General features: G+C 44.2%; 1 protein-coding gene across 1 annotated transcript; it reads right to left on the bottom strand.

The window, feature by feature from the left end:
* Positions 1-9,193: 9,193 nt before the first annotated feature.
* Positions 9,194-10,354, bottom strand: LOC131632127 (uncharacterized). Its single transcript, XM_058902903.1, has one exon. It carries the CDS (start codon positions 10,352-10,354, stop codon positions 9,194-9,196), a length of 1,161 nt encoding a protein of 386 aa, XP_058758886.1.
* Between the last annotated feature and the right edge of the window lie 8,530 nt (positions 10,355-18,884).

The raw sequence follows: 18,884 nt of genomic DNA, 5'->3' as shown, positions 1-18,884 counted from the left end.
ATGATGCTGCCAGTCCGCCCATATGGCAGTGAGCTGCACTCGGGTCACTGTGTCGGGAGCAGCCTCAAAGGGTGACCTGGGTATCCACTGCACGAATCCGAACTGACGCATGCACCGCTCAGGGAGATACCGGACCATGATGCCGGTCCCGCATGCCAGCCAGCCTGAATATAGAGCAATGCCGTCAAAGGGGACAATCTGAGCGTAGTCGCTGAACGGCCTCCAGGTGACGTCGTCGTGCATCGTGCGGTCCAAGTATAAACGGTATGGTCCCACCGCATCGTTCCCCCTCTGGAGAGCGTATCTGGCGGCCCTGGGCATGGCGTCCACGTATGCAGGATCGATGTGAAAGCCGTGGATGCGGGAGAAGTAGGAGATGATCCAGCTCTAAAACAGAAACACGATAATGTATTAAAAATAAATACGAAACATAAATAAATAAATAAATAAATACGATAATGTATTAAAATAAAACGTACCGTAAGTAGTGTGCAGGATCCGACCAACTGCCTCGTCCTCCAGTTGGAGGCCTCATTCAGCTTCTGGTAGAGGTATGCCAGAGTAGCTGCCCCCCAGTTCCACTGGTGAACGGTATCCAGGTCCATGAAGTAGCGGAGGTAGGTCACGTCGACGTACCTGGCACTCTTGTCCACAAAGCATGCAGCGCCTACCACATGCATGTACCAGCACCGGAGAGCGCAGCCGCGGTGATACTGTGTGAATAGCTCGTCACCCTCACCCTCAGCCTCGGCAGCCGCGTCCAGGTGGTGCTCAAAATAAGTGCTCAGTGTGGTGAACCGGACATGAGGCCCAAATGTCGTGGCGCACTCAAAGTGAGCAACCTCGTGCTCCATGCCCAAATAGAGCGTCATCCACTCAATGGCCTCGACCCTCTGGATCTTGGAGTGGGTGAGTAGCGGCCCCCTAATCGGCAGGTGGAGAAGACACTGCACGTCATGCAAGGTGATTGTCATCTCCCCAACCGGCAAGTGGAAAAAGGACGTCTCCTTGTGCCAGCGCTCCACAAATTCCCCCTGCATGTCGGTGCTGATGGTGGTGTACCCCGTCATGCAGAGCCCGCTAAGCCCTGAACCTCGCACATGGTCGTTAAACCACTCAGCTGCTGGTTTAAACAGACTGAAAATCTTCCGGGCGTGGTTAACCATTTTCAACGGCTCTCGCTCCTGTTACAAAAAAAAACAAATAAGCAACATATATCAAATAAGCGACAAATAAACGGTTAAATTATAAAAAATGGTGACAATTAAACGGTTAAATTATAAAAAATACCTCTCCCTCCCAGATACGCCGAGCGACGTGATCGTGGTAGCTAATCAGCACGGAGGTGTCAAAGGGCCCTCCTGGATAGCCGTCCTCTTGCTCATCATCCTCTCCGGCTGGAGGGTCAACATCCGGTACCCCCTCCGGCTCGTGGTAAGTCACTGCTGCCACCTCCTCCTCCTCCTCCTCTCGCTGGCGGGAAGAAGATGCCCGAGCCAGCCGACTCCTAGATCCTGAACCAGATGTACCCTCTCCCACGTCCACGGGAACTCGAACACGGCGTCCCCGGCCCTGCCCCCGTCCCTAGGTCGACGCCAGCTGCGCCGCCGCCCGCTCGCGTCTAGCCGACGCAGTCTGAGACTCTCTCCCCTGTCTGATGCGTGCTGGTTGGTTGCCTGACATGTTCCTGTAAACAATCGAAATCGATTAATATGCGAGACAAATGAAAAAACAAAAAAATGCACTTCTGATACAGTTCGGAAGTTCATTTCCGAAAACTGGGATGAAGGTGTTTTCGAAAATGAACTTCCGAAACACCCCTGCGATGGAGTTTTCTGCAACTTCCATGGCAGACCCCAAAACCAGATATAAAACCAATTCAAAATGCTTCTAAACAACCTAAATACTACTAACAACCTACCCATATATCATTTATGCAATTGAAACCCTAAATAACATGCCTTTGAATAATGAATCTAGCAAATTCAAAACTTACAAATTGAGTGATTTGAGGGCTTTTGAATGTTGTATAGCAATGTGATTGGAGCCTTGATGCAGCCTTGGAAGTGTGTTTGGACAAATTTTCGCCTTTGCTTGTTTTTGATTTGAGTTAGGGTGAATGAATGGGGGGGAGTGTTTTGATAAATCTGCAGAACGCGCAGTATTTCGGAAGTGCACTTCCGAAATGCTGTTTTCGGAAATGAACTTCTGAAATAAGACATTTTTTTCAAAGTTAGGGGTAGTTTGGGTTTTTCACCAGAGGTGACCAAGAAGACATGGGGGTTGATAAAGAAATTTTCTTAATTAGTTTAATTTATAGACATGAAAGGTTTTGAGATGTGTTTTGAGAAGTGTCATCTATGAATATTGATGACGTGGCAGAAATAATTTTATGTGGCAAATATATATATATATATTGATCGTACCTGATCAGAAGAATCGTCAAGGCCTGCTCGGATGCTGGTCTTCGTAAAGTGAGAGGGGGGGTGTACCTGCAAGGTACTCCGATGCCAAAGTGAGTAGATGAGCAAAGGAGAGCAAGTACTAGCTAAGGTTAGAAGAGAATTGAATACCTGACCCTCTAGTCAAAGAGGGTATATATAGCCCCCAGCGCTGGGCCATGATCTCGCTATTGGGTTGGATTCCCAAGCCCAACTAGGAGACTGCCAGGTTTCCTGGGCGGAAATATCGGAGGTGCGTGTACGCCCTCTGTCCTGGTTAACCGCTCCGAAGTCCAAGGGAAGACGCGGTCTTTTAGGAGCCACGTGGGATCCGAGTTATTCGGAGGATTGAATATGAAAGAGCCCTGCGCGGAGCAGGGTCCTCGGCAAGGATGACGTCCGGGGAAGAGTCCGCTCCAGGTAGGGTGTTAGTGCCGAGCAAGGCGTGTCGGGAAGGCAATGAACTATTCATGGGCCTCTGAGGCTTATTGGGCCGAAAGCGGTGTTGGGCCTAGCCTTGGCCCAGTCCAGAACAGGAGCCCCCCAAGTCGGAGTTTTCTGGTTAAGAAGCTGTGACTTTGCTTCTACGCTCGGACCCCAATTCTCGTGGTTGCTCGGTGAATCGGTCCTCGTTACACAGACGCGCTCGGAGGAAAATCCAGTGGTGGGCGAAACGTCGCGCGTGGGAAGCACGCGCTGACGTGGCATAGGCAATGATGGCCTAGGGTCTAGGAGGCGGCGCCTGTCAGGAGGGGTGACGCTTCGCCTTCCGAGCCTTTTTCCTATAAAAGGGGGCGAATTCTCTCATATGGGAGTTTTCCTTTCTCTGTTTATCTGCTCGGCTTCGATCAAGGGTTCCTCGGAGAATAATTTTCCAGCTCGTTCATCATATCAAGATCGTTGCCTAGCGAAGGATTCTCCTCGGCCATCCTCATCATGTCTGCAAGTAAGTTCGTTTAGCCTGTCGTTGCTTTACTATTTTTCATAGGATTTGTGTTTTGCTTTCGAGGTCTTCGCCATCGTCATCCTCCCCGGGTTATCTAAGCGATGCCCGGGGGTCAGCGTGGGTTGGCAGGCCGGAGTACGTTGGCGTTAAACTGCTTAAGATAAGCTTTCCCGTTGTCGTGTCATTTGTGAGTCCTCGGCTGACGAGCGTTGTTCCTCGATGGGGGTTTGGCCGGGGGCTCTGCTGCTCCTACTCTACCCTTTCGCTTGCCTTGCGGTGGAAGGGTGGATTTGATGGACTATCGAATTCACTTCTCCCTTCTGCGTGCAGGTGAATCAGATTCGAGTGCTACCTCAAGATCCAGCTCGGACACCGACTCGACGACCAGTGACTCCGACAGCTCGACGGCAACTAGTTCCGACGTCGAAATTATAGAGGAAGATGGCACTCCCTCGGCCGAAGGCGCTCACACGGGATCCCCTGGTTCGGATGCCGAGGGAGGGGTTCCCCCTATGCCGTTATTCAGTTATGAACATATCGTTGCGCCCGATTGGATAGCCGAGGAGGCTCTATCTGTTGTTTCTCGGTACACCGCGTCTCTGGATGGGGCGTTTACAGAAATTGAGGTTCTGGGGGAAGGCGATCCGCCCAATTATCAAATAGGTTGCCCGTCTCCGGACGAACGCATATGCTCTCGGTTTGCCGGGGACGGATTTGCGATGTACGATTACGTGTTTAGGGAGCTTGGCTTCCGGTTACCTTTCTCTGATTTTCAGGTTTCAGTTATGGCGTTTCTATCTCTGGCGCCGTCCCAAATTCATCCGAATGCTTTTGCTTTTATGCGGGCATTCGAGATTGTTTGTGATTATTTGGGTATAGGCGCAACGTCTGCGTTGTTCGGAAGATGTTTTCGTGTTCAACGGCAGGCGTCAAACGGGCGGTACAGCTGGGTTTCGTTCAGGAATGCCGAGCGTAAACTCTTCGGAATGTATACTGATTCCGTGAAGGGTTTTAAGGATCGATACTTCGTTGTCCGCCCCCTAAGTCCAACGGCCTACTCTTCGGTGTCGGATATGGTGGCCGAGCGGGATGCCGAGGGGGAGATAGTGAGGGATGAATATGGGCAGGAAGTAAGGGAGTTCTGCACGACGTTTCCGTTTTTCTGGTGGAAGGGTCATTTTGCGTCTCCTCCGAAATACTATGCTTGGGAGGACGATGATTTGGATGATCAAGACCGGGAGTCATACTCGGTCCTCTGCAAATACGTAGATAGCTTTACTATGTCTCGTTGGGTGACGAGGAATGGGGATCCCGTATTGAACGAGGACGGGGTGCCGATCACGGAGCAGCGCCCTATTAATACCAAGGCTTTGCTAGCTTGTCGGACTCCCGAGGAGACCCGGACGTTGTTAGGTTGTGTCCATTCACCTTGCTTTGTGATCTCTGTCCGGTATTTTGCTAACTTGTTTATTTTTTCTTTGCAGAGGCTATGCCGGAGAAGGAGGATAATATCCTGAAACAGGCATTGGATGCGAGGAAGAATCAGAAGAAGAAGAACCAGGGAACCGGAGCTGGAGAGAACTCAGGCTCGGCAGGCTCTCCTCACAAGATTCATGTCGACGAGAGGTCATCCAAGAGATCTCGTCCTTCCGAGGGGGGACGTCCAGATCAGTCGAACCTAGGTCCCGGGCGCGCCTTCGTGTTGCCTCCTTGCTACAAGGATGGAGGCTATTTCGAGAAGTTCCCCTTGGTTACCTCACCGGACGAAGCTCGTCGGATCAGTGATATGGACCCCCCGTCCCTTCAGAAACAGTTGGCGTGCGACAGTGCTGCCGTGGTGAGGGTCTTGGGGATGGCCCAAGTGTTGGCCAGTGGAGGTTCGGGCTCGACCGAGGCCCTGAAGGAGGCCGAGGCGGCTAAGAAGGTGGCCAAGGACAAGGTGAAGGCCATGGAGACCGAGCGCAAGGAGTTGAGGAAGAAGGTCGACGCGGTCCTGAAGCAGAAAGACGCGGAGGTTGCGGCTGAGAAGAAGAAGCTGGCCGACCTTCGACTCGAATGGGCTCCCTCGGCTGACGAGTCGCCGGATGTGGCGACTCTAAAGTCTAGGGCTGAGTTTGTGGAGAAGATAGAGAGCCTGAAGATAAGTCTGGCCGACATGGCCGACGTCGGGTTCGAGCGTGCTCTTAACCAGCTGAGGCTTCTGAACCCTGGTTTGAAGGAGGATAATGTCGGGCTCTCTTCGAGGATCGTGGATGGCGTGTTGGTGCCTGAGTCCCCGGGGAGCGAAGAGTAGAAAGTGTAGTTCCGGGCCTGCGTGTCCGTCTTTCCCGGCCTGCGTGCCATTCTTTTTGTTGGGCTATGCCCGGATAATTTTTGGGGCCTGCGTGCCCGGCAATGATTGTAACTTTTGACATCGCCGGCCAATTTGGTCGACAGCCTTAATGTTTTGTAGCTTCGCTTGTCTATATTCGTTTACTCGCTCCTTTAAAGTATTATCGTTGTATGCTCGTACTTTGATAACACTTCTCGGTGCTCGGAAACCGGGGTGTTTCTTCCATACTTAGGATTTTTTCGCTTTTAGCCGGCTACGCTTGGGTATGCCGGGGATCTGCTTATGTCTGAATTTTACTGTCGCATGTTTGCATTGCTGTGTATTGATGATTATGGGATCCGCTCGGGTATTCCGGGGACTTATCTAATGATTAGAATTTTGAGTAAGGACGATACTCGGCTTAGATAGATTGCCCGGGCGTGTTGAGTATGGTCCGGGTGCGCAGAGCAGGTGTGCGCTTTTAGCGGGTACGAGACCATGTTTATGGCCAAGTTCTCGCGGCGTGAACGATCCCATCGCGAGCTAGGGTTCTGCCAATCAGGTACTTCCGCGGAGGGTCTAGGTGTAGAGTCTTCCGCGTGGTCGGTTTTCCCATTTCGTGGGAGGATCCGACCGTTGCTGTCGTGGAGTTCCCGTGTTCGTACCGATGACGCGGGTTCCTTCTCGGCTTGCACTTGTGCGGGATGCAGGTCTCCGGGGGTGTTAGGTCGAGTCTAACTGTGATAACGTCTGAGTTTTTCAGCGTTCCAAGGCCGAACAAGTTTTACCCCGAGGAGATCTTCAAGGTAGTAGGCGCCGTTCTCGGTTTTATCGTAAACTCGGTATGGGCCTTCCCAGTTCGGGGCTAGTTTACCCTCGCGCGAATCTTTCATATTTCTGCGGAGCACTAGGGCGCCGACTTCGAATTCGCGCTTGGTGACTTTGGTGTTGTAGCGGAGAGCTATCTGTTGTTTTAATTTTGCTTCTCGGAGGGAAGATCCCGTGCGGATCTCCTCGACCATGTCGAGTTCTTCCCTCATAGCTTCGTCATTGAGCTCTTCTTCGAGGGGTGCCTCGGTGCGCCGAGAAGGTTCTCGGATTTCCACGGGGATCACGGCTTCGGTGTCGTAGGTTAATCTGAATGGGGTCTCACCTGTGCTCGAATGGGGGGTTGTTCGGTATGCCCAGAATACACTATGAAGTTCTTCGACCCAAGCTTTCTTGGCTTCGCCGAGCCTTCTCTTTAGTCCCCGGAGGATGACTCGGTTAGCCGCCTCGGCCTGCCCGTTTGTCTGAGGATGCTCGACCGAGGTGAAGTGTTGTTTCGTGCCGAGCTTGGCCACAAACTCTTGAAACTTTCTATCGGTGAACTGAGTGCCATTGTCGGTGATTATGGCTTGAGGCACCCCGAATCGGGCGAGTATGTTTCGTTTTTAGAAACGGAGCACGTTTTGAGACGTGATTTTGGCGAGCGCCTCGGCTTCTATCCATTTCGTGAAGTAGTCGACGGCGACCACCAGATATTTATTCTGGTATGAGCCGACCGGGAATGGTCCGAGGAGGTCCATTCCCCAGGTGGAGAAAGGCCATGGTGACGATAGAGATTTAAGCTCGTTAGGGGGAGCCAAGTGCATGTCGGCGTGACGCTGGCATTTGTCGCATTTACGGACATGCTCTTTGGCATCTTGTTGCATGGTCGGCCAGTAGTAGCCGGCTCTGAGGGCTTTTCTCGCGAGTGATCGGCCGCCGAGATGTTGGCCATTGATCCCTTCATGGAGTTCTTGGAGTATCTCGGATGCCTGGGATGTGTCGACACACTTGAGGAGAGGGATGGAGAAGCCTCGTCGGTATAGTTTGTTCTCGATGACCGTGTACGAACAGGCTCGTCTCTTGATAGTTGATGCTTCCTTCGCGTCGGTGGGCAGTTCGTCCTTGGTGAGGAAGTTATACACCGGGGTCATCCAGCAATGGTCGTCCCCGATGGCGAACACTTGAAGAGTCTGAGCGTTTTTGCTTATACTTGGTCTCGGCAAGATCTCTTGGATTACCGACTTGTTTCCACCTTTCTTTCTTGTACTCGCAAGTTTGGACAGTATGTCGGCTCTAGAGTTGTGCTCCCGGGGAATGTGCTCAACATTAACCTTTGAAAATTTACACATTTTCTCCTTGACGAGAGTGAGATACTCGGCCAGCGTGTCGTTCTTTGCCTGGTAATCGCCGCTGACTTGGGATGCGACGAGTTGGGAGTCGGTATAGACCATGACTTCGCGAGCACCTACGTCATCGGCCAGGCGTAGGCCTGCTAGGAGGGCCTCGTACTCGGCCTGGTTGTTTGACGTGGCGAAAGACAAGACCAAGGATACCTCGATGACGAGTCCCTCGTCATTTTCCAGGATTATTCCGGCTCCGCTTCCCGAGCTACTCGAGGCTCCATCTATGTAGATGGTCCATTTGTTTTCGGTGGGGCCCGGGTAGTTAGCAATTGAGGTCATCTCGGCAACAAAGTCGGCGAGCGCCTGAGCTTTAAGCGCCTTTCTTCCTTCGTATTGGATATCGAATTCGGATAGCTCGAGGGACCAACGTAGCATCCTTCCGGCCATGTCTGGTCGGCTGAGGAGTTGCTTAATCGGTTGGTCCGTCCGAACGACTATGGTGTGAGCGAGGAAATAGTGTCTCAGTCTTCTGGCGGCTGTTATCAGGGCCAGCGCAACTTTCTCAATCTGCTGATATCGCACCTCGGGCCCTTGTAGGGCTTTGCTCGTGAAGTATACGGGCTTCTGCCCGTCTTCTATTTCTCGGATTAAGGCGGCGCTGGCCGCCTCGTTCGAGACAGCCAGGTAGAGATATAGGATTTCGTTGTTGTCTGGTCGGGATAGGACGGGCGGTTTGGAAAGTATCTGTTTGAGGTGTGATAACGCTCGTTCGCACTCCTCGGACCATTCGAAGGCTGCCTCTTTTCGAAGCAACTTGAAGAATGGGAGGGCATGTTGGGCGGATTTGGCGACGAAGCGGGATAGTGCTGTGAGCATCCCATTTAGTACCTGGATAGATTTTTTATTGCTAGGGGTAGGAAGTTCCGAGAATGCTCGGCATTTGTCTGGGTTGACTTCTATTCCTCGTTCGGTTAGATAAAATCCGAGGAACTTGCCTGCCCGTACCCCGAAGGTGCATTTTTCTGGGTTAAAACGCATTTTGCACGATCTGGCTTGCTCGAACACTCGTTCAAGATGGAAGGAGATGAAAGCCTGCGCCCTTTTCAAGATGGCTTGACTGCGGCCGCTTCGCCTTCCTCGAAGGAGATGAAAGCCTGTGCCCTTTTCAAGATGGCGTTCATAGATCGCATTTTTTCGATCTTTATCGCTTTCCTGAATTCGCTGCCGGGGAGGAGCCCTCGCTCGAGGAGATACCTTTTCATGTAGTCGGTTGTCTCCACTTGGACGGCCTCCTTGTTGAATCTGTCGAGGTAGTCTCGGAGAGGCTCGTTGGTCCCTTGGACTACAGCTTCGAGGTTTGCTCTGATTTCGGTTGACGGCAGGAAGCAGTGAAGTGACTCAGAAAGAGTTCCTTGAGCTCGGCCCAAGACTTGATGGAGTTGGGAGGGAGATTCCTGTACCAGGTCATTGCCCCCTTCCGGAGCGTGGTCGGGAAGATCCGACATTTGATAGAGCCTTGGACGACGTGATACTCCATGACGGCCTCCAGGTTTCTGATGTGGTCGTCGGGATCTGTAGTCCCGTCGTATGCATCCAAAGTCGGGGGTTTTTCCATTCCTCGGGGAAGGCGGGCCCTTCTAATGCTTTCAGACAAAGGGCTGTGGAATTCCTCCTCGTCGCTGGCGCTCGGAGAGATCGAGCGTGTGTTACGCCGGTCGGGTTCCTCCGTGCGAGGTTTCCTCCCCTTCCTGGCGAGCCTTCTTTCCACTCTGTCGGGAGAAGGGCTCTCTTCCTCTGCGGGTTCAGGCCTCCGATTTTTCCTGCTTTTCCGCAGAGGGGAGCGCGAGTAGGACCTCTGGCGGCGAGATCTTTTCGGTGGAGACCGAGAGGAGGATGGTGAGCGTCGGCGAGTCCTCCTAGGCGGGGAGCGCGAAGAGGAGGAACGCGATCGACGGTGTCTCCGCGGGGGAGAGCGGTGACGGTGCCTCTTTTCCAGTTTCTCAATCCGTTCGCCCTGGAGTCGGATGAGGCGGTTGGTCCGCTGCAGCTCTTTGGGGATGACGAGGGTCGAGGGGTCGGTTTCCCCATGGGCATCTGTAGCATCCCGAGTCTGCCGATGGTGAGTTCTCGGTCTCTCACGGGAACGGGTGGAGGAGGAGGCAGTCTGCCCGTCCCTGTGGTCCGTCTCGTGTTGGACGCGAGTCAGCGGTTGTTCAGGCTGGGTTTGGATCAACTCGGCGTTGCGATCGTTCCGAGCTGTGTCCTCTCCGTTGTTCTGAGGTTGGAGCTGCTCGGCCTCGTCATTCTGAGCCTGCTCGACGTGCTGAGGTGGTGGTCTTCTGACGGATTGGGGGGTCTCATGACCTGTCCTCCCATTCCTTTCAGCAGAGTGTCGCCGACCTCCCCGTCGATGCAGAGCCTGGCTGGATTCCTCGATCATGTCCGTAAGGCGGAAAGGATCGGGGGTCGGGACGAGGACAGTGTTGTTGTTGTTACCGGCCATGACGATCGAAGGATGGATTAGCTTTTGATCTTTGTTTCTTTAAAGAAGGGGAAGCTTGTTTCCCACAGACGGCGCCACTGATCGTACCTGATCAGAAGAATCGTCAAGGCCTGCTCGGATGCTGGTCTTCGTAAAGTGAGAGGGGGGGTGTACCTGCAAGGTACTCCGATGCCAAAGTGAGTAGATGAGCAAAGGAGAGCAAGTACTAGCTAAGGTTAGAAGAGAATTGAATACCTGACCCTCTAGTCAAAGAGGGTATATATAGCCCCCAGCGCTGGGCCATGATCTCGCTATTGGGTTGGATTCCCAAGCCCAACTAGGAGACTGCCAGGTTTCCTGGGCGGAAATATCGGAGGTGCGTGTACGCCCTCTGTCCTGGTTAACCGCTCCGAAGTCCAAGGGAAGACGCGGTCTTTTAGGAGCCACGTGGGATCCGAGTTATTCGGAGGATTGAATATGAAAGAGCCCTGCGCGGAGCAGGGTCCTCGGCAAGGATGACGTCCGGGGAAGAGTCCGCTCCGGGTAGGGTGTTAGTGCCGAGCAAGGCGTGTCGGGAAGGCAATGAACTATTCATGGGCCTCTGAGGCTTATTGGGCCGAAAGCGGTGTTGGGCCTAGCCTTGGCCCAGTCCAGAACATATATATATATATATATATATATATATATATATATATATATATATATATATATATATATATATATATATATATATATATATATATATATATATATATATGAGACGTATCTAATGAGAACTGAGAACTTTTAATAACAACCATTATATTTGAATTTATGGCTCAGATTTACCTCATATTTTAAAATATTTAATTAATGTTTAAGTGAACAAAATATTTATGTAATATGTATTTAAATTATGAGGTATATCTGAGCCATTAATTCAAATCCAATGGTTATTATTAAAAGTTCTCAGTTCTTATTATAGCCAAAGTTCTCATTTGATATGTCCTTTTATATATATATATATATATATATATATATATATATATATATATATATATATATATATATATATATATATATATATGAGATATGTTTAAGAAATGATGAATATTGATTAAGTGAACATTGATTATGTCGTCTTAGTAAAAGCAGTCTCGGATGTATATTTTTTTGGACATGATCTTCAATGTATTCCGAGTTTTTGGGGCTGTTTTTTGTTGTAGCTATGACTACTTTTTTTAGGTAAGTATCTACCTCAAAATAAATTATTTTGAGGTAAGTATTTTGCTTTATTTTGGACATGACTACTTTTTCGCAAAATAAATTAAACCAAATACTTACACCAAACACTATTCATTGTATTTGGTTAATATAGTGTAAAAATTTGGTTAATGCAGTAATGAAGTTGGTTAATGCAATATTTAGGTATTAAAATTATTTTTACCAGTCACCAAACTTGGTTAATGCAGTGTAAAAATTTGGTTAATGCAGTAATAAAATAGGTTAATGCAACACCCAGGTATTAAAAATAATTTTTAGCAGTCACCAAACTTGGTTAATGCACTGTAAAAATTTGGTTAATGCAGTAATAAAGTTGGTTAATGCAACATTCAGGTATTAAAAATAATTTTTAGCAGTCATCAAACTTGGTTAAAGCAGTGTAAAAATTTGATTAATGCAGTAATAAAGTTGGTTAATGCACGTTCAGGTATTAAAAATAAATGTCCGCACATAAATAGTATTCGTCCGTACATGAACAATATTATGTGTACATGAACAGTGTCGTCTGTACATACGGTGTAGGTGTAAGAATTGGTGTAAGAATAACATCTCTGTTTCTAAAAATAACAATATTAGTTTTTGTATACATGAGAATGCTTGTTTCTTTTTGGTGATGTCAAGTAGGAATATAACCTTTCGTAGAGTTTTCAACACAAAAAACTTCTTATGGAAGAAAAGGAAAGAATCTTATAAAGTGTTAGTCAAATGAAAGTAATTTGTCACCATACGATTTAGGAGTTGGAAAATCTGTCCTCAAATCTTAATAAAATAATTCATATTGGAAGGGTGAGAGTTAAGAAAAATCATTCTCAATAGTCTCATAGTTTGTGTAAAATGCTGAGAATATTGGAGGAGTCACTACAAAATGCCCAAATTAAAATGGGTTCGAGAACTCTCATATTGAAATTCAACAGGCATTGTACATTATATTGAAGATTTTAAAACTATGAATTATAGTTTTTCTTTTTCAAAACATGATTTTTATACCCAAAATTATGGTGGAACTTGTTTTTATGTAAATATATAAAAATATAAATCACTATAATCAAAATTTTTTAATTAAAAATAAAATTTAGAAACTATAAAACTTTATGAATAGCTTAATTTGGTGTAGATTATCATATTATAATGTGAATAATCATATAGGTTAAGCTTAGACACCGCTTGTTATCTAAAAATTTTAAAATAATAAATATTTGAGGTCACTTGGAAGTCCTTAATTAGGATTATTTCTTGGCGATTGCTCTTGGAGCATGGGTATATTAATCTAGGTGAGGGTGATTTTGTTTAAATCGATTTCTAATACTATTTATATTTTTTCTTGTCTTTTATGAAAATGTTGATTAAGGTTTGTAAGAGAATAATAAGGATTCAAAGAAGTTCCATGTGGGGTGCGGTGAAAAAGGATGGAAGATGTTTTGCGTTTAATGATTTGATGTTTGTAAGCCTAATTGGAGAGTTGGTATGGATGTTTATGATCTCCGTTGGTAAATTTAGCTCTGATTGGGAAATGGCTTTGGAGGTTGATCTCTCATCCCTCTAGCCTCTAGTGTGATATCTTATCTGCTACATACAGGGATCATGTTGCTTCTTCATTTAAGGGAGGCAGGTCTTCTAGCTTGCATTATGCTTCTATGTGGCGGAAAAGTGCTTCTCTTCTAGGTTATAAAGTTGTTAATTCCTTTGATTGGCTTATAGAAAACCTATGGAAGAACTTGGAGACTAACCTTTTCACTTATTTTTTGAATGACCCTTGGATTGGGCGATTTCAACTTAGAGTTAGGTTCCCTCGACTCTTTAAAATTTCTAGTCGCCATGATCGGTCTATGGATGAGTTTGGCATCTGGGAGGATATGGGCTTGGTTTAAATTTGAGGTGGAGGAGATCCCTTTTGTTTGGGAACACAATCTTATTGCTAATCTTTTTCTTGTTATTCGAGGAATGAAGCTCTCCAGAGATCTAGACTATTGATGGTGATGGCATGTAAAGACAGTGTTTACTCAGCAACATCAACTTATTATTCTTTCTTGGATTTAAATCTTGGCTCTGAGTTCCCTTGGAATGTAATTGATTTTGTTTGTGGATCGTGGGTGACTTAAGTTTGTGTGTGGATCGTGCTTGAACATTTGTCCCCATTATGATTTCAGAATATTATAAATATGGTTCTTTATCATTTTTGTTAGGAGGATAAGACAATAAGATATGGGGATAAGTGATAATCCTATTTAAATGGGTAAGGGTAGAAGTTCCTTAGAGTTCATTGAATTTGGAAAACCTTTGGAGATATCTAAGAGGATTGGGAAACACTTATAAATATCTTGGATTTGTGTGACTCATATATATAGAGAGAGTTTGATATATTTGAAAATACTTGAGTAGAAAATAGTTTTTTTCTTGAGAACATGGGAAACTATTTTCTAGTAACTCTTTTGAAATATCTTGTAACAACTTTTGAAGGTATAATGAATCGGAGCGTTTCTCTCTCTCCCCCCCCCCCCAAAGTGGATCGGTTTGATCAAACTGGATAAATACATTGTGTACTCATCTTTTTTCTTTATCTTGTTTGTTGTGGATTTGATTACCTTATTTGATAAGTTAATTTTTTTAGACAATTTTTTTGTCTTTGTTCTTTGTCTCACACATCAATATTCTTGGTATGGATATGTTATCATATTTTACATCGATTAGGTCTTGGTGTGGTTGATGTTTTCAATTTCATAACAAGCAGCGCCCATCATGGGGAAAATGGGTTAAGCTTACAAGTGAGTACCATGTGTTATAAATGGATGATCGACAAGTTTTTTGAAGAAAACTATTTTTGGTTGTGGAAGGTTAATATGCAAGCAATCTTAACTAATAATTTGTTTTGCAGCATTGAAGGGCGATGCATCAATGTATACACTCCTATCATAAGCAGATATGATCAATATGCATGTTGGATAAAGTCATGAGTGTCATTATCTTATGTCTCAGGTGTCGTGGTGGGAAAATTGAGATTAAGCTATTGATTAATTTGACTCAAAAAAAGCAAGAGTCGCCACTGAGCTTTATTGTTTCCAAAGGAATGAGAAAAGAGCGAATAAAACCCACCGAATTTTTAAAAAACAAAACTAATAAAACAAAGAGAAAAGGGTATAGGGGTTGGTTATGCAAGGGGAAGGTATTAGCACCCCTCACATCTGTGCTACTCCATATGAACATTTTTTGAAAATTTGTGTTATGAAATAAAACATTTGTATGCAAAAGATTGATGAGGTGGGAAAATAATATTCTTATGGTCTTTATTTATGCTCGATAAGACGTTGTATCTTGTGCCTACATACCCCTTGAGTGCAGTAAGGAAGTTAGAGAATTTGTAGTTATTTCGTAAATAAAAACATGATAGTTTGTTTTGATTGATTTTAAATGAAAAGACACTTTTTCATCTCAAAGGAGAAAACTCAACTAATCAATCAAAAACATGAGAACAGATGGATCTTTGTATCACAATGAAAGAAAGGGCTCCAACTTGGATAGAGATCTACAAGTATGTCACTAGCTCTTTCAAGTGGTAAAGAATGAACATCATATCAATAAATATCATGGAGATAGGAGAAATACATTTAAACTATAGAGATGAATTATGTCTAATCTTTGAGAAAATATTTATAAAAAAAAAGCCAAATGGAAAAAAATTTGAGCGAGGTTTGTGTTTTGATAGGAGAACTATCTCAAGTGGTTCCCTTAGGCAAGACATACTAGAACCTTTTCTCCTTTAATTTTGAAAGAGTTTTGATATGGTTAAGATGTTTTAGCATTTATTCAAGAAAAGATTTGACGATCACTTGACAAAGTCAAGTTTTATTGCAAAAAGAGTTTAAATTTGAAAACAAGATTTTTGAAAAGAGAGGGAGAAGATTTTGAAATTTAAGAAGATGAGCAAGAGATGAAGGGACTAATCTAAGAACAAGAAAGATCTAACCAAGAAGAAGTCAAACTTTTACCACAAGAGTTCCTTTCCTTTGGATTAATCTCAAAGCATAACATCACATGAACCAAAGCACTTGAGCAGATGAATAACCAAAACCATAAGTACAAAATAAAAATCCAATCAAGCATGTATCAGATAAAACTTGAACTTGTCTCAGATAAACTTGCATCAGATGAAATTGTATCAGATGAATGTTCAAAGTTTCAAACCAACAGAAAACCTGCATACAGACAAAAAAACCAGACAAACCAAACAACCAACAGATTAAATTCCAAGGTCTCAGATACATTGGTATCAGATGAACATCTCCAAGTCAAAGTTCTAATGCTAAGTCCAAAAGTCATGTTCCTTAACCAATGGATAGTAGCCATTGTCTAAGTCCTCAATTAAATATTTTTAGGGTTTTTCCTTTATGAGCATATTTGATTGTTTTTCTCGGATGTAAAAAGTGTCTCCAACACCCCATTATTGTACCCCCAATCCGCTATTATGTGCATTTGCGTTTTGGTGTCCTAAAGAAGGGACAAGGAAGAAACCAGAGCAACAAGAATATATATATATTATTTCAATAATTTACAAACACATTAAATAAATCGTATGCTCGGCCGCAAGTGTATATCAATAATTTACATTTCAGTATCAATGATCAACCAGAGCCTGATCGGATTTACATGGATTCTAATATCGTAGATTTGAGGTCTCAACTCCGTGGAACCTCGACTTCTTCACCTGAGACGCCTATGAGTTGTGGATCAGATAATGGAACTTTACTTTATGGAAATCCTAGGAATCAGAATTCGATTCTCACAAACAACACCTTTGTGTACGAAACAAAAAATAAAGAAGACTGCACAAACTACAGCGAAGCAAAGTTTCACGAGTGATTCTGTGATGCAATACCATGGATCGGAGGCGGTGATCATTAATCAACGTCGTTAATTGATGTCGATCTTGAATCGTTATTGCTAATCTCCGATATGACGGGGAGGTACCTCCATGGCGAGCACTCCAACGCGCAAGTCAGTTAGGGTTCAAGATAATTATAGTGAGAGTGAAGATTAGAGATTGTGTACCTGAAAACTCTTTGTGAAGGTTTTTTATACCTTTGCCTTAATGGAGCAGGTTGGATAAATAGGTCTCATGTTATTGGCCTTTTTGAGCATTTGGTCGTCACAGAACACCTCGGACAAGCCTTTGGGACAATTGTTTTAGCCGACCGCAAGCCCAACGACGTGAAGGCTCAATTACCACTCCAAAAGTGTATCCACTTAAGAGTCGAGAGTCTAGTGCACTTGCAGCTGTTGGACACACTCGGTCCATTCTGTAAATGGCTACCCACCGTTAGATATGATCTAATATACTCCATGTGTCTCTCGTAGGAAATGTGGGATGGTTCTAACCGTATTTGAAATATAATGTATGTATCGACTACGGTTTTGTAGATACGTTTTATCCATAACTTGCTTCACTACTTGAATTCGTGAAGCATTCTCCATTGCACGAGTTGTGATTTTTTTTCCCTTTATACCACAATATTGAAATAAATATCCTAAAATGCCACACTTTAAAAATAATGTTTCAAAATGACATACTTCTATTAATTGTTCGTCCAATGAATGGCCAGACGATTGAAAGGAAATTTTGGACCCCATGGGTTCGTCCATGGAATGGCCGAACGGTTGAAGAAACTTTTTGGGCCTCATGGGTCTGACCTTTGATTGGCCGAACTATTTTTTTTTTCTTTTTCAGATTTATTAAGATTTTTTTACCCTATGCTATATTTTTTAACATTAATACCAAAATACTACACTCTGAATTTTTTTTCCAACTATCCAAATTAAAATCAAAATCAAAAGACTATTTCCAATATTTCTAAATCAAAAATCTTAACCGAATCATTTGGATTTGGAAATATTAAAAATAGTCTTTTGATTTTAGTTTTAATTTGGAAACATTGAAAGTAGTCTTTAGTGAATGAATGATATGAGTTCTAAAGTAGCACAAATTTTTTTTAGTTGTTCGACCATTCAAAGGCCGAACCATGAGCTCAAAAAATTTATTCATTCGTTCAGCCATTTCATGAACGAACCCATGGGACCCAAAAATTCCTTTCATTCTTCCGCCATTGATTGGAAAAACTTTTAATAGAAATCTGGCATTGCGAGACATTAATTTTCGGACAGTAAACAACTTCATTCATTAGATAAAATAGAAGGAGTACAACCATAACGACAAACACTAGGTGAGAGCATTTCTCATTTTCAAACTAAAATCAACACTAATAACTAAGTCTCCTAAGAGTTGGACAATAATAAACTTTAAGAGATTATAATCCAAAAGAGTAATACTCATTCGATCCCTTAATCCTAACAACCAGGCAACAATCTTCTAAAATAAATAAATGAACCAAATAACAATCTTCTAAAATAAATAAATGAGTTTGGGACATTATTTTTAAAATATTTATTTCAATAGTGTGGCATATAGGGAAAAAAAATCACAAGTGTTTAAGACCTCATATCCAACCTTTCTGATTCTTGAACGTAACATATTTTAAAACCACGATAATAATAAGATTATAAATAATGATATTTTTGTCAAACCACGATATTTCTTGACTATGTGACTTTCCTGAAACTGGTTATTTTTCTAAATTAGTATCATCATCAGATTTCAAAAAAAAGAAGATTCCTAACTTGTTCAATCACGCATGCCGCCAGAACTGTTAGAACGCATGCAAAGCCACGTCGTTAAAAGCCGTAAAGAGTTTAACAAAACAGCTGCAAGGACTAGCTTTATCCCTCTTCGCGGAATTCTTTTACCAACTTGAAGATGCAATTTGCAAAATATTCATATCTCATTCACATTCCTTTTTGCACAATATTCAAAAAGACTAAATTTCAGGAAAAGATGGAAATTAAAAATGGCATATATATAATTTTGAAGTTAACAAAAGGTACCCAATTTGGCTCTAGAAAGGATTCTTGATTGTGATGGTATGGTCATGCATGGCCCTAAAGATCAAACCAAGGATATTTTGTTTTTATCTTGTGGGCCTATATTTCTACCCTACAACAATAACATCCTTTTAAATTTGAAGCGTTAATTTTGTCTTCGTGTGTTGAATTGGAATGAAGAATAAGAATAAGGATATGGATTTGGTTTTTGATTTTTTTGGTTTTATTCGTTTTGCTATTCTTTGTTTATTATTGTTTGCACCTTTTGTGGATGGAGAAGAGACGACGGCCTTCCTTATTCCTTATCCCTACCCCATGCGATAAGATACAGCTTCTTGTTGCATTTGGTGTATTGTTTCAC

This window comes from Vicia villosa, unplaced genomic scaffold, assembly GCF_029867415.1.
Source record: "Vicia villosa cultivar HV-30 ecotype Madison, WI unplaced genomic scaffold, Vvil1.0 ctg.000910F_1_1, whole genome shotgun sequence".
Classification (NCBI taxonomy): domain Eukaryota; kingdom Viridiplantae; phylum Streptophyta; class Magnoliopsida; order Fabales; family Fabaceae; genus Vicia; species Vicia villosa.
This window is presented reverse-complemented; position numbering and strand designations above follow the sequence as displayed.